The sequence below is a fragment of the Setaria italica genome, chromosome II, assembly GCF_000263155.2.
Source record: "Setaria italica strain Yugu1 chromosome II, Setaria_italica_v2.0, whole genome shotgun sequence".
NCBI classification, from domain to species: domain Eukaryota; kingdom Viridiplantae; phylum Streptophyta; class Magnoliopsida; order Poales; family Poaceae; genus Setaria; species Setaria italica.
In genome coordinates, this window is record NC_028451.1 from 33,761,535 (window position 1) to 33,774,612 (window position 13,078).

At 50.6% G+C, this 13,078-nt stretch overlaps 1 protein-coding gene and 1 long non-coding RNA gene across 2 annotated transcripts; one reads left to right on the forward strand and one right to left on the reverse strand.

Moving 5' to 3' along the window:
• Positions 1–2,071: 2,071 nt before the first annotated feature.
• LOC111256285 lies at positions 2,072–6,753 on the reverse strand. Its single transcript, XR_002676313.1, has 2 exons — positions 6,405–6,753; positions 2,072–2,446 (listed from the first exon to the last, which is right to left on the reverse strand). It is a non-coding gene; the product is annotated as an uncharacterized LOC111256285 (long non-coding RNA).
• A 4,079-nt stretch (positions 6,754–10,832) lies between these two features.
• Positions 10,833–11,983, forward strand: LOC101778065 (protein MIZU-KUSSEI 1). The gene has a single exon (XM_004956999.2). It carries the CDS (start codon positions 10,897–10,899, stop codon positions 11,635–11,637), a length of 741 nt encoding a protein of 246 aa, XP_004957056.1. The 5' UTR covers positions 10,833–10,896; the 3' UTR covers positions 11,638–11,983.
• The last annotated feature ends 1,095 nt before the right edge of the window (positions 11,984–13,078 follow it).

Here is a 13,078-nt window from a genome sequence, read left to right on the forward strand (position 1 = left end):
TGATGTTATTCTTCTGTTCTCCTTTTCTGTGCAGACTAATTTGTGAATATCGAGGATGCATCATGCTAACTGTAGAAAAAAAAGGATGCATCATGTTGGATACAATTTATGCTTTGTTATTTCCATCTGTTTTCCCCATCTCTTCATATGTATCATTCGGTTTTTCATCTAACTGCTCTCCCTCTGTTTGTGTTTGGTTGAAGAGAAACTATCCTTATAAGAAGGCTTTACTGAAGGTAGCAGAAATGTTGATGAGATTTACTAGCGAACGGTTCCCGATAGCGTTCCGTCTTCCGTGCTGGGAATCGTTCTCTCCTGATTGCCCACGATACGAGCTCCCGTCCTGGCCTCCGCCGCCTCCCCCGCTCGCACCATGCGCGTGCTCACTCATTCACTAGTTTGGTGGTAGTATTTTTACATTTTTTGACTGAAGAATTACTACATTTTTTTTCTAGCACATTGTAGTATTTGTGTTGATGTTTAATAAAATGTGCAAATGTACCATACTTTTTGGAATGTATCAACTGAAAGGTACCGAACTTTTTGACAAAGCATTTTGGAAGGTAGTGGTTTAAATGTTAAAAGAAGTTACCACATATCCTGGTTACACCCTACTTCTGCAATAAGTTGTTGGCCTGTTTCCTGGTGGTGCAGTGAAGCACTCCCTCCGTTCCAAATTGTAGGTCGTTTTAACTTTTTAGTTCATAGCTATTATTGTGCATCCAGATATAGTGTATGTAGGGTATGTCTAGTGCATAATAATATCTATAAACCTAGAAAAGTTAAAACGACTTACAATTTGGGATGAAGGGAGCAGTACATTTCATTTCATTTCATAGTAGTGAAACTATATCCTTACTATGGATCAAGACAAAGGAAGAGGAGAATATTGAACTCATCTCTCCTCATGGTAGCATGGATAGGACATAGGATGGCAAGCTGTATGGTAGGAGCTAGGAGGTGTTCCTTGAGGTGAGAACTGCTCAATAGGACTCGCCTCATGTCCAGGGTGACAAATTCATTACGTCCCTTCAGTTAGTGGAATATATCCAACTCAGTTCCCTGGATGTGACCATTGCAACTAGCTAAATTATCCAAAATTTCACTTGGATGAATAACATCTACGTAGGAACTAGCTTATCTGACCATTGTTTGCAACATTCAGATTGAGCTGCAGACTCCCCACGCGGCCACACCTCTTTTCGTGAAGCCAAACAGGCATGGGCTAGAGCTGCAGGCCTGCAGCCTGGGCACCTGACACATGGCACAACTAACTGAAACGATTCAATGGAGTACGAAACGTTGTACTCGATTGAGTATGATGCAATTTTAAACCCCCACAACACTGAGCTGTGCACTGCTGCCCATGCCAAGAAACCTGTTAGCTGTTACATTCCCAATGCATACTAGTTTTCTTATTTCCTCTTACACCTGCCCATACAATACTAGAAGTGAAATGACCCAACCGGAAATTTCAGTACCTTTTATGAAGTGTGGTAAACAAAATGTCCCAACCGAAACTCTGGACACAAAATGATGTCACTGAACTTTTGTTAGTCAATTTTGTCTTCACTACCATCCATAGATTCGTCATGTGGTGCCATCGTTTATTCGGTTTGAACATTTCAACTTTTCAAGTAGTACTACCAGGACATTTAAGGTAGTGCTACTGCTGTTAAGGGACATTTTGCTAGCTACGTATAGTAACGAAATGCAACTGGAACTCCCATGATCGGTCACAGGCTGGCAAGGCAGATTCCATAACTGGAGTACTGCATCAATAGTGTTCGAAACTAATCCAAACCATTGGTACAACAGAAAGTGCCTAGACATTTGACAACTAGCATAGAAGCTGAAAAGTCCCTAGCTAGATCATACAATATAAATGGTGGAATAATTCAAGGAACACCTCAGTTAAACACCTCCTAGCTTCTAGCTCAAGGAACACCTCAGTTAAACACCTCCTAGCTCCTAGCTCAAGGAACACCTCAGCTGCTGATGTAGCAATAATTTGTGATAGTCCTTTCTAGCCCTGTTTGGTCACCAAATCATCGAAAACATGGGAGTAGTATGGATTGAAGATTGTATCAAGAATTATATTAGTGCATTAAATTGGTTGTCAAAACTGAAGAGTAATTGCTATCAAATTAATTACAGGCTGAGATTAACATCAAGTCGTCAGCCCGAAACAAGCACTTCCACAACCCAAATTGAGCATAGGAAAAGTAACAAAAACTTATAGAATCTAGTATGCCTGTGGTTTGCGGCAACATCTTCTTGATGAATGCATCTGTCCATCCGAGAGACCCTAGAATACTTCAGCGGTTCAGCCTCCAGAGACGCTATTTGTATTTGCAGTTACTTTACTTCTCCATCAGTGTAACTGACGGTTCATGACTTCAACGTACTTATTAAATGTATCCTCCCATATCCATAGCTTACCTATCTAACAATTAGAGAGGATGAAAAGAGTTAGCAACTTCCATGGTTGTCTGAAACTGGAAATCTTAAAATGATTTTCTGAAACAGGGTTAAGGTCAAGCTTATGTGATCAAAACATGTACAGAAATGAACAAAAATAACTGAATTCCTGAAACTTCAATCTTAAAATGCATCGAACAGAATTAATGGACGATTGTTCTGCAGCTCTACTTGCAAAACAATGAAAATCGACCTGTGCAATAGAAGAACAAACGACTCTGGTGAGCCATCTGTTAGAGTTAAGTCCTGATGGTGATAGAATAATGTATTAGTAGTGCTTGTGTGCACTTGTATCCCTGGGTGGTTCGTGCCTACGTGCACCTTATTACCAATTACTGCTTTAGATGCTCTTTAGATATTTAGATGCTTTGCTCAACTTGTAAGCCACCTTGGCTGTAAATATGTACCCCAAGCTGCCTTTGTGGCTGTGGTTAATGGAAAATATCATTTTGAGCCAACAATTGGTATCTAGAGCCTAAATCTTTCCCACCTACCCCTCTCTCTCCTTTGACCCATGCTCCAGCCCCTCACTCGGCCGAAACCCTAGTCAGTGGCACGGGCCCACCTCGGCAGTGGCGCGACCCTCCTCGGCCAGATCCGACCGGCGGCCTGTCCCTCTTCCCTCCCTCCGCGCAGATCCGACGCGAGAGGCAGCATATCGGGTGCAGCGGCGGTGAATCGGCGCTCGGGTGACGGGCGGCGACACGGCACGTGCAGGCAGCGATGGCGGCAGCAGATCAGCTGCGCACAGACAACTCCCATGGCAGGCTCCAGGGGCTCCAGACGGCCAGTGGGAGTGAGCAGCGCGGGCCCCGTAGATGCCGAGGGCTCTGGTGGTCGGCGCGCCACCGTCGGCCGGCGAGGTGCCGACGCTCCCGGCCAGCTCCAGGACCTCATCGCGGGTCTCCTCCTCTAGCAGCTCGATTACTTCGAGTGCGCGACATCGCAGGGCCACGGCCGAGGAGGAGGAGCAGTGCATGGCGGCTGAGGAGGAGGCAGTAGCAAAACGAGGCCAAGCACGACGTGCGGCTGCGGCGCACGAGGAGGAGGAGGAGCGGTGGGTGGGGGCTGCATGGTGAGAGGACCGGCGGCGGTGCGCGATGCCAAGTGGCAATAGGCGGCTGCGGCTCAGGCAGCGCGCGCAGCTGAGGCAGCCCGCCTTGCCAACAAGGAGGCACAGACGGCAGCAGCGGTTGCTACCTAGCGGCATCTAGAGGCAGACCGGCTACGCGAGGAGGCGGAGGCGACGTATGAGATGGTGCGACGCGACGAGGAGGAGCTGAGGCACACACGCAGGGCAGCCGTCCCGAACCACAGGATGCGGCAACGCGAATGTGGATTGGTGGGTCCAAGACCCGCATCGAGGCGAGGACGCCGAGCACGACTCTGACTACGACTCCGGCCTCAACTCCACATCCCCGAGGATCGTCAAGACCATCATCCGGGAGTCCATCGGCAGCATGCAGTGGCCGATGTTGATGAAGACCAACTACATCGAATGGAGTTCGGTGATGAAGGTGAAGCTCCAAGTGCAGCAGATGTGGGACACGATCCCATACGGTGACGTCGACAGCCACGAGGAGCGGCGAGCGCTCAAGGCGTTGCTCGCCATGGTCCCGATGGAGATGGCGGCAAACCTCGCAGGAGGAGGACCACCAAGGCCGCTTGGGACGTATCACTGCAGCCCAAGTTGGCAGCGACCGCACCCGCAAGTCCACTTTGCAGAAGCTTCGGCAGGAGTGGATCGTCTGGCTTTCAAGCCGGACAAGGACATCGACGACTTCGCCCTCCGCCTCTCCAGCCTGATGCAGCAGCTGGAGCAGTACGACGACGACGAGATCAACGAGGAGAAAGCTGTTGTGAAGTTTCTGCACGTCGTTCCGAAGAAGTACTCGCAGCTCGCCATCTCCATCGAGACGCTGCTTGACCTCTCAGCGTTGTCTATCGAGGAGCTGACAGGGTGGCTCAAGGCAGTCAACGACCGTGATGAGCCTTCTTCTAGCAAGGAGGTCACCATCGGTGGTCAGCTCCACCTCACTGAGGAGAGGTGGCTCACCCGTCAAAAGGAGCGGAAGAAGGGGGAGTCTTCTTCCTCGACAGGAGGTCACAAGCACGGCAAGCTGCGCAAGGCGCGAGGAGGCGCTAAGGGTGCCGCAGCTAGCAAGCGCGTGTCCGCACGAGATGACACCTACCACAATTGTGGCAGGACTAGCCATTGGGCTAGGGAGTGCTGTCAGCCGAGGCACGACCAGACCCACATTGCGCAGGCTATGGAGGAGGAGGAGCCAACTCTGTTCCTGGCTCACGGTACCATCGAGCTTTTTCCCGCGGCACCGGCCGCGACGGCTCTCCTCCACCTCGACGAGTCGCGCGCACACGTCTCCCTCGCTGACGGTACCAGCGATGACAAGATCGATGGCTGGTTCCTGGACAGTGGTGCCACACACCACATGACCGGGCACCGAGAGTACGTCTCTGACTTGAACGTCGACGTGCGTGGCTCCATCAAGTTCGACGACTCTTTGGCCATGGAGATCAAGGGCGTCGACTCCATCATCCTCGTCGCCAGGACTGGCTAGCACTGGCTCCTCACTGGTGTCTACTACATTCCCGCGCTGAGGAACTCGATCATCAGCCTCGGGCATCCAGATGAGAACGGGTCACGCGTGGAGATCGACAGCGGAGTGCTCTGCATCTGGGATCGACACCGCTGCCTCCTCGCCAAGGTGGATAGGGGGAATAACAACCTCTACGTCCTCTACGCGAAAGTGGCACAGCTCGGCACCAAGGAGATGGTGCGGGGCAAGATGGTGGACGGCGGCTCAACTTTGACGTACAATGACTACGTCCACTTATGGGAGCTAGGGGAGTGGGCAGCTCTTCTTCACCGAGCGTGTCTACCCCAGTCCGCGGGTCTCCACCAACTATGGCGAGCTCTACACCGACGCCGACGAGTCCTCCACCGACTTCGGCGAGTACTCCTCCGGGTGCGGCGATCTCCACCGCCACCACCACAGCCGGCCACACCACACACTCCAGCGTCGACAGCCACTCCTCCGAGCACTGCTTCATCGACACCGGCTAACGATGAGCCCCGCTCGGTGGAGTTCACCACTCCGCTCCCTCATGATGAGGACCACATCGATGCGTACCACGATGGCGAGCCACTATGGTACCACACCATGGCGGATATTCTCAGCGACCAGCCGGTGTCTGGATGGGTGCCTCACGACCCCGAGGTCGTGCTTCACCTAACGTGCGACGACGACGAGTCTCGCTCTTTCGCTGAGGCTGAGGGACACGCGGTTTGGCACGCTGCGATGCAGATGGATGCGGATAGTAAGTCCGCTCAAGCCCCGACGAAGAACCCTATTTCCATGAAGCGGCTGCTTGGAGGACGGGAGCATCAAGGCAACTACATCAACACTAAGAAGAATCAAGTTCCAAGAACTCCGAACCAAACTTGAGAATATAAGAGTTAAGTCCTAATGGTGATAGAATAATGTATTAGTAGTGCCTATGTGCACTTAGTGCCTGTGAGCACTTGTATCCGTGGGTGGTTCGTGCCACCTTATCCCAATTACTACTTTAGATGCTCTTTAGATGCTTAGATGCTTAGATGCTTTGTTTAGCTTGTAAGCCACATACCCAAGGTTGGCTATAAATATGTACCTAAGCTACCTTTGTTGCTGTGGTTAATGGAAAAGATTATTTTGGGCCAACACCATCTAGACGGAGTCGATGTGGACTGGACAAGGAACGAGGAAGAACGAAACAAATCGACCTAAATGGAGAATCACATGCTAGCAATATACCATCGATTCAAGAATACGCGCGCCGGATCCATGAGTCTCCAAAGAAGAAGATAGAAGCAGGAACAAACAAAAAATCAACGAAAAAACACACAAAAATCGACAGCATACCAGATCTACGCATCTTTGGTGAACTGAACAGAGAAGAAGAAGATGGGCAGAAGCCGGACTTGCCAGTCCGTAGAGAGGAGCTGCTATGGCGAGGTCGCGTTGAGGACGGCTGGGGCGACCTGCTCCAGCGAGGGCGCGTTGAGGACGGCCGGGCTGAGCGGCTCCAGCGAGGGCACGGGGGCGGGGGCGGGCGACACGAGAGCGGTGGTGAAGAAAGGCAGGAGACGATCTTTGGAATGAAAGGGAGCTCAGCTGGGAATACAGCGAAGGCAGGAATGAGCACAGGAAACAACACTGGAAACGGCGGGCGTTGACCAAACCGAATCACAAAGCACGTCTGAATGACGATAGATAGTACCGGCGCGCGCAAGCCGTTGTGGGCTAGGAGTATTTTCGTATTAATTCTGCTAAAGAATAGGAAGGCTCCAAGGCTCCAGGAAGCACCGACTCAGTCCAGTGCTGGCCTAGGGCCCAGGCCCCCAGTTGCCGATGTGCCCACTGCTATTCCAATAAGTGTTTGGCATGGATGCATGCAATGCAACGGAAGGCATCGGCCGGTCCCCAAGCTTGCTTTTAACTAGTCGACGACGGGATGGGAATGGGGCATGCCACGTACGAAATGCAAAATTCCAACGAGCTTTTTTTCCCCTAGCGGGGGAGGACCGAGGACGTACGACACTACAAGCCCGACTCGCATGCGGTGTCCGATCCGGCCGGCAAGAGATAGCTAGCGATCGCGCCGGGGACCGGGCTAGATAGCCTGCAGAACCGTAGCGTTGCGAGGCTAGCTGGGGCAAGCTAACACAGCATCTCGCCGAACCCGTACGTGTCCCAGTCCGGAATAACGGGGTTGGATCGGAAGATAAGCCCCAACCAAACTCCCACTACTTTAAGCCTGATTGGTTAGGTGCATAAGCCCCCTAGCCAGGCTCAACTTATGCACCATGCATGGTCCTCTTAGCCTGGCTAGCTGGAAACGAGAGAGGAAGTCACATCCGCGGAGCCGGACTTCGTCTAGCTCGAACCTGCACATCCACTCACCTCCCGCGTTGGGCACCTCCTCCGTCGCCCCGCATCGCCGCCTCCACACCAAGCCTGCAGTGGCCGACCTCCCCCATCCCGTGCGGCCGGTCGGACCTTGATTCACCGCCAAATCTGAGCACGGCGGACTCTGCCCCTTCCGTATCGATGGCGCTGGTGACGGCGCGCTAGCCCGGCTTCTTCGACGGTGTTCGCGCGCGGGCGCCATGACGGCTGCTTGTCGTGGATCCGAATATTCTCGCGCCATCGCCCGCCGCACAAGAAGACCCGCTGTCGTGACTCCGTGAGCTCGTCGCAATCCTGTAGTACTCCTTCGCTCGTTGCTGTCTGCTATTCTTGCCACGGAAGAGCTCGAATTAGACTGTGGTGACCTCAATTTGGAAGTTCACTAGCTGAAATCGGATGGTGTTGAGCCTGATTTGGAAGTCAACAAGCTCGATTAAGCTCATCATCTTTCACCTTACAGCATGGGGAGAGGAGGGAGTGGTGGCACTACTTCGCAGGTACCTTCGGTGAGGGGAGTAGAGCAGGAGGCAGAGGCATTAGGAGAGAGGAGCCTGCAGGGGAGTGGAGGGTGTGGCTAGCGGTGAGGAGGAGGGTTGGTTGGAGGTGGTGGAGAAGAGAGGGGAAATAGGACGGTAACTTCACCTATGACTTGTAAACACAATTTTATGCTAGCTGGTTTAGACTGACCAAACAACCAAACACGAATTGCATTGTATTAGACCAATCACTACCTAAAAGAAGACCGGGAGGCAGTTCGATCGATTCACGCGTGGGGGCCGGGCGGCGGCGAGCTGGCGAGGGATGCATATGCAGATGCGCCGGCCGGAAGGACACGAGCATATGCACGCACAGGGACCCAGGCCCTTGGAGGAAGGAGCAGGCACACGCAGCGTCACATGGCCGCGCCCGCTTTTGCCACGGATGATGATAAAGTAGATGGACGTGGACCAGCTCCGATCCTAGCAACGAGTGAGCACAGCAGCTCGTGAATAATCGATCGTTCGTTCGTCGACTCGGCTCCAGTTTTGCTTTGATGTGACCCGTCGCTTTCTTCCCCCTCACCAAACATGGATCTTTCCCTGTCAAGCGTCAACACTTTGCTCATCTCCGATGCGTTTTCATCGGAAACCTGTTGCGCGCCATTGCCAGCCTATATTGTTGGGGTAGCCTAACGTAGGTATACTATGGCTTGCCGTAACACGGTCCAACTGCATGCGGTTGGTTTCTGTCTTTCTGAAGAATGAGCTACATTTATCACACTTACCAGGCACCGACTGATATGCTGCTGGCTACAGGCTACTACTGTTGATGTTATTCAGTTCCAGTTGCAGAGTGGCCACTAGTTGCTGGCTTGCCGCAGCTCGTAGCAAGAGATGATCGATAGCTCGATCATGTGCATTTACCAAAGCTACGCTATGTATCTCAGTGGGGACCTAGCTATAGGTAGGCAGTACAAGAACACCGCTGGATCTATCTGGGGTTGCTTTTGATTATTGCTGGGACACAGTATATGATAGTGCGTAGTTCATCGATTAGGTTCAGATTCAGACTTCAACTCCTTTTCCAAACCTCGTACTACTTACCCGCGCCTTATTTTTTTTTCACAGTAATAAAGATATAGCTTAATTTTCCTATGTGTTCGTGCGGTCACTACTCATCAGTAGCAAAAACACGTGAAGAAGATCGATCTAAGAAAAAGATGAGGTGATGGCAAGTGCCCAAGATAACTGATCAGTATATATGCTTTGCTGCCTCAGTGCCTCCATTTTAGATCATCCAGGCCGGATTAGCTCACACGTGATCCAATTAAACTACATAGGTTGAACAGCACAGACAAAGGCAATCGGTGCACGAATACGCACTTCGCCGGCTGGTTGATCGATCTCTGCCCAACTGATGCACGATCGGACACGAGCTGCACCTACCTTAACTAACTGACAGCCCGAAGCAACGTGCGCCTGCACCCACGCCGGCGCTATGCATCCGTCCATATCATCGATAATCCCAACACGCCATGTGCACGCGGCATGCACACCCACAAACCCACGGCCGCACCCAAATAATTCGGCTGCCGCAGCTTCACTATACGGAAGAAAAGACTCATCACACGCCGGCTTGGAAAAGGAAACAAGGTGCCTCGACGATCTATCGCTAGCAAGGAAACAAGGAAATCATTGTACGTGCAGGAAATGTATCCCTGTGTACATTGCATGCACACCTCTGATTGATCTCCAATTTTTGTGGTCCTTAATCCTGATCGTACAGGCAGGCCATAGCGCTTACTCCTACTAGACGGACATATGTAAGGCGAACTGATTGACAGCTTCATGGATTGGGATATATAAGCATAAAGCATATGCAGTTTCTGATGTGCAAGAGGATGAGAGAAATGAAGGTTCAAGTGGCATCTATCTAGCTAGTGCTGTTTGAGATGGGGAAAAGCATAACCACATCCAACCCGACTTTTCTCAGCCATCTCTATCTTTCATGATATTCTTTGTAACAATTGAGTTTTCTCACACGTTATTATTTTTCTACCTACCCCTTGCAGCACGAATCCAGATAGATGCAAATAAATGACAGGGATAATAAGTCTTGTGTGCACACGCACCTGTGAAAAATCCCCCTACGTCTGAGACGAGGTGAAACGCGAACAGAGCCCACGATGGCAACTTTCAGGGCAAATGGATGAAGGGAAGGACACTTGCCGAATGCCGAACGAGAAAAGCAACCATGCTCTTCCTCCATTCTGCACCACCCCAACTAGCCCATCGTGCATATCACCATCGATCCTATCGGCCTGCCATGATCCGGAATGTCCTTGTCGATAGAACCTTGATGGAAGTGGAAAGTTTAACTAAATAATTCATATATGGGGTTTAAATCCTCAACTATGCATGGGCAGAGTTCAGTTTTTTCAACCCTTAATTACGAAACCATTCACCTTCAGCCCTTAATTATTATATATATGTTTGCGCAGATGGGGAAGAAATGAAGTGTGACAAATGCGAACTTTGGCATTATCAACCTCAAGATTCGGTTGAAGCTCAAAAAATATGATCAAATTCTAACAAAATCCCACACCTATGCCCAAAAAATATCACAAAACATTGCATTGCCCTCTTATTATAGTACTATACACATAATCTGCACTATTTATCAGAAACCTAAAATTTTTGGCTTACACGATCAACATTGTCATCATCCGCCGTTATCCGACTTGAGGGTTCCACTCAGATCCAACGTACAAGAATCCAAGCAAGCAAAACATGGGCATCGGTAAGACTCCAATAGTCAATGAACAGCCTAACAACGACCTTCCAACTTCCTTCCCGCCTCTCCCTGTCGTAGACTCGTATGGCTATATATCCTCACGAGAGCCCCCTTTGCTTCAGAGAAAAGTAACACCGCGCTGCACTGCACCAACTCGAACTCACTCCCAAAAATGCCGTCTTTCATGGACGGCCCCTCCTTCCGCGCGCTGCTCCGGCCGTCCACCAATGGACGCCGGACGAAGATCTCGGACAGCGGAGGAGGCGGTGGCGGCGGCGGCGGGATCTTCAAGATGTTCAAGCTCATGCCCATGCTATCCTCCGGGTGCAAGATGGTGGCGCTGCTCGGCAAGCACAACCGGGCGCTCCTGGCCGACCACGCCACGACGGTGACGCTGTTCGGGCACCGGCGCGGGCGCGTGAGCCTGGCCATCCACGAGGATACCCGCGCGCCGCCGCTGTTCCTGATCGAGCTGCCCATGCTGACGAGCGCACTGCACCGGGAGATCTCGTCCGGGGTGGTGAAGCTGGCGCTGGAGAGCGACACCCGCAGCGCGCGCCGCCGGCTCGTGGAGGAGTACGTCTGGGCCGTCTACTGCAACGGCCGCAAGGCCGGGTACGCCATCCGGAGGAAGGAGGCCTCCGATGACGAGCGCCACGTTCTGCGCCTGCTGCGCGGCGTGTCCATGGGCGCTGGCGTGCTCCCGGCGGCGCCCGAGAAGGAGGGCGGCGTGCCCGCGGGGCCCGACGGCGAGCTCACGTACGTGCGCGCCCGCGTCGAGCGCGTAGTCGGGTCCAAGGACTCGGAGGCCTTCTACATGATCAACCCCGAGGAGGGTGGCAACGCCGGCGACTGTGGTGCTGGAGGTGGCGGCGCGCCGGAGCTGAGCATTTTCCTAGTAAGGATGAAATGAGCAAACCATGTTATTGCTGCTACGTACACATAGGGCATACTGTATTGTTTTCACTTCACTTCGTGAATCTGAACATGTACACACACTCCCTATTGCACAGCACAGAGGTGTTCTATGAAACTGTCAATAGATTGAAGGTGTGTATAGTACTATAGTTTGTAATCTAGATGATGTATATGTATATCTCCATGTTAGATAACTGATTTTCTGAATCGTGGGATCAAACTCCGGGCATGGATTGTTGCAGCGGATTAATAGGATCTTTTTAGGAACTTTTTATAATTTTACGAAGTGCTTCCTCTTATTTTCAGAAAAAAGAAATGAACCATTCCAATATTGTGATTTTTGCTCTATGATTGTTGTGGATGGGATACGGAAGTGTTTAGGGTGTGCGTTGTCAACACGTCATGGGTCATGTACGTTAGTACGTACTAGTACCACAATAATTCCTCTTTAAGTGATGCATGTGGAATCTGGTAGCTAGGCACAGTGGTATCAAGTCTGGAGCAGCACTTCCCTTCAAAACCTTTTATGCTTGGCATGAAGGCTAGGCTGCCTTTGGACAATAAAAATTTTCACAAGAATTGCAGAAGCTAGTATTATACTATGTCAAGACTCAAGAGTGATGCTTCATTGATGAATACAAAGTATATTTTCTTTATCTACAAAGAAATTAAGGATGCTCATGCTTCGCGTGTTCTCGAAAAAGAATACAATGAGGTAGATTCTTTGCTGGTTTAATCTTCAACTGTTCAACATATATAAATCATATCACAAAATGGTGTGTAATTTCTATCCCGTATGCATATACACAGGAGTATGGAGTTTTCAGGAGTATTTACCACTAGTATGTCAAATTTGTTGAAAGCGCCATTCATTTGTTCCCTTTGAATGTAAGACAATGGATGAAAAAAAATTATATGCTCACGAATCTTATGAGCACCTCGTTCAGGAGAATGGGTTAGAATTTAGAAAGGCAAGTGATTCTGCCGCACCAGCCCAACGTTTTGAGTCCTTTTGTGCCTCGTTATCTTACCGTTTCTGTCGCCCAAAACTGCGACGCCACGACGATGCTTGTCCCCTTGAGGTGAGCGAATCTGAAGAATTTGTCAACCGGACTACCGCATTCCCAGCCCAAGTAGGTAAGTACCACGCATGCACGAAGGCTCAGAACTTTTTTTTTTAATGGATGGGCACGAGACTGTGCTTATTTCATTGATAGAGAAGAGGGTTACAGTCGACTAACTGGTTAGGTATACACTATTATACAATTACTCTTTAGCTGAAAATAACGCTTTAGATGAAAATAACGCTAAGTACTTTGCTCCTGTTATTTTTCAGGCTCCCACTTCTTTCTTGATTTTTGCCACTAATGTGATGGCTGCCATCTCTCCTTGAAGGGTCAGAACTGGCATGCATGTTACAGCTTTAAGTACGTGTG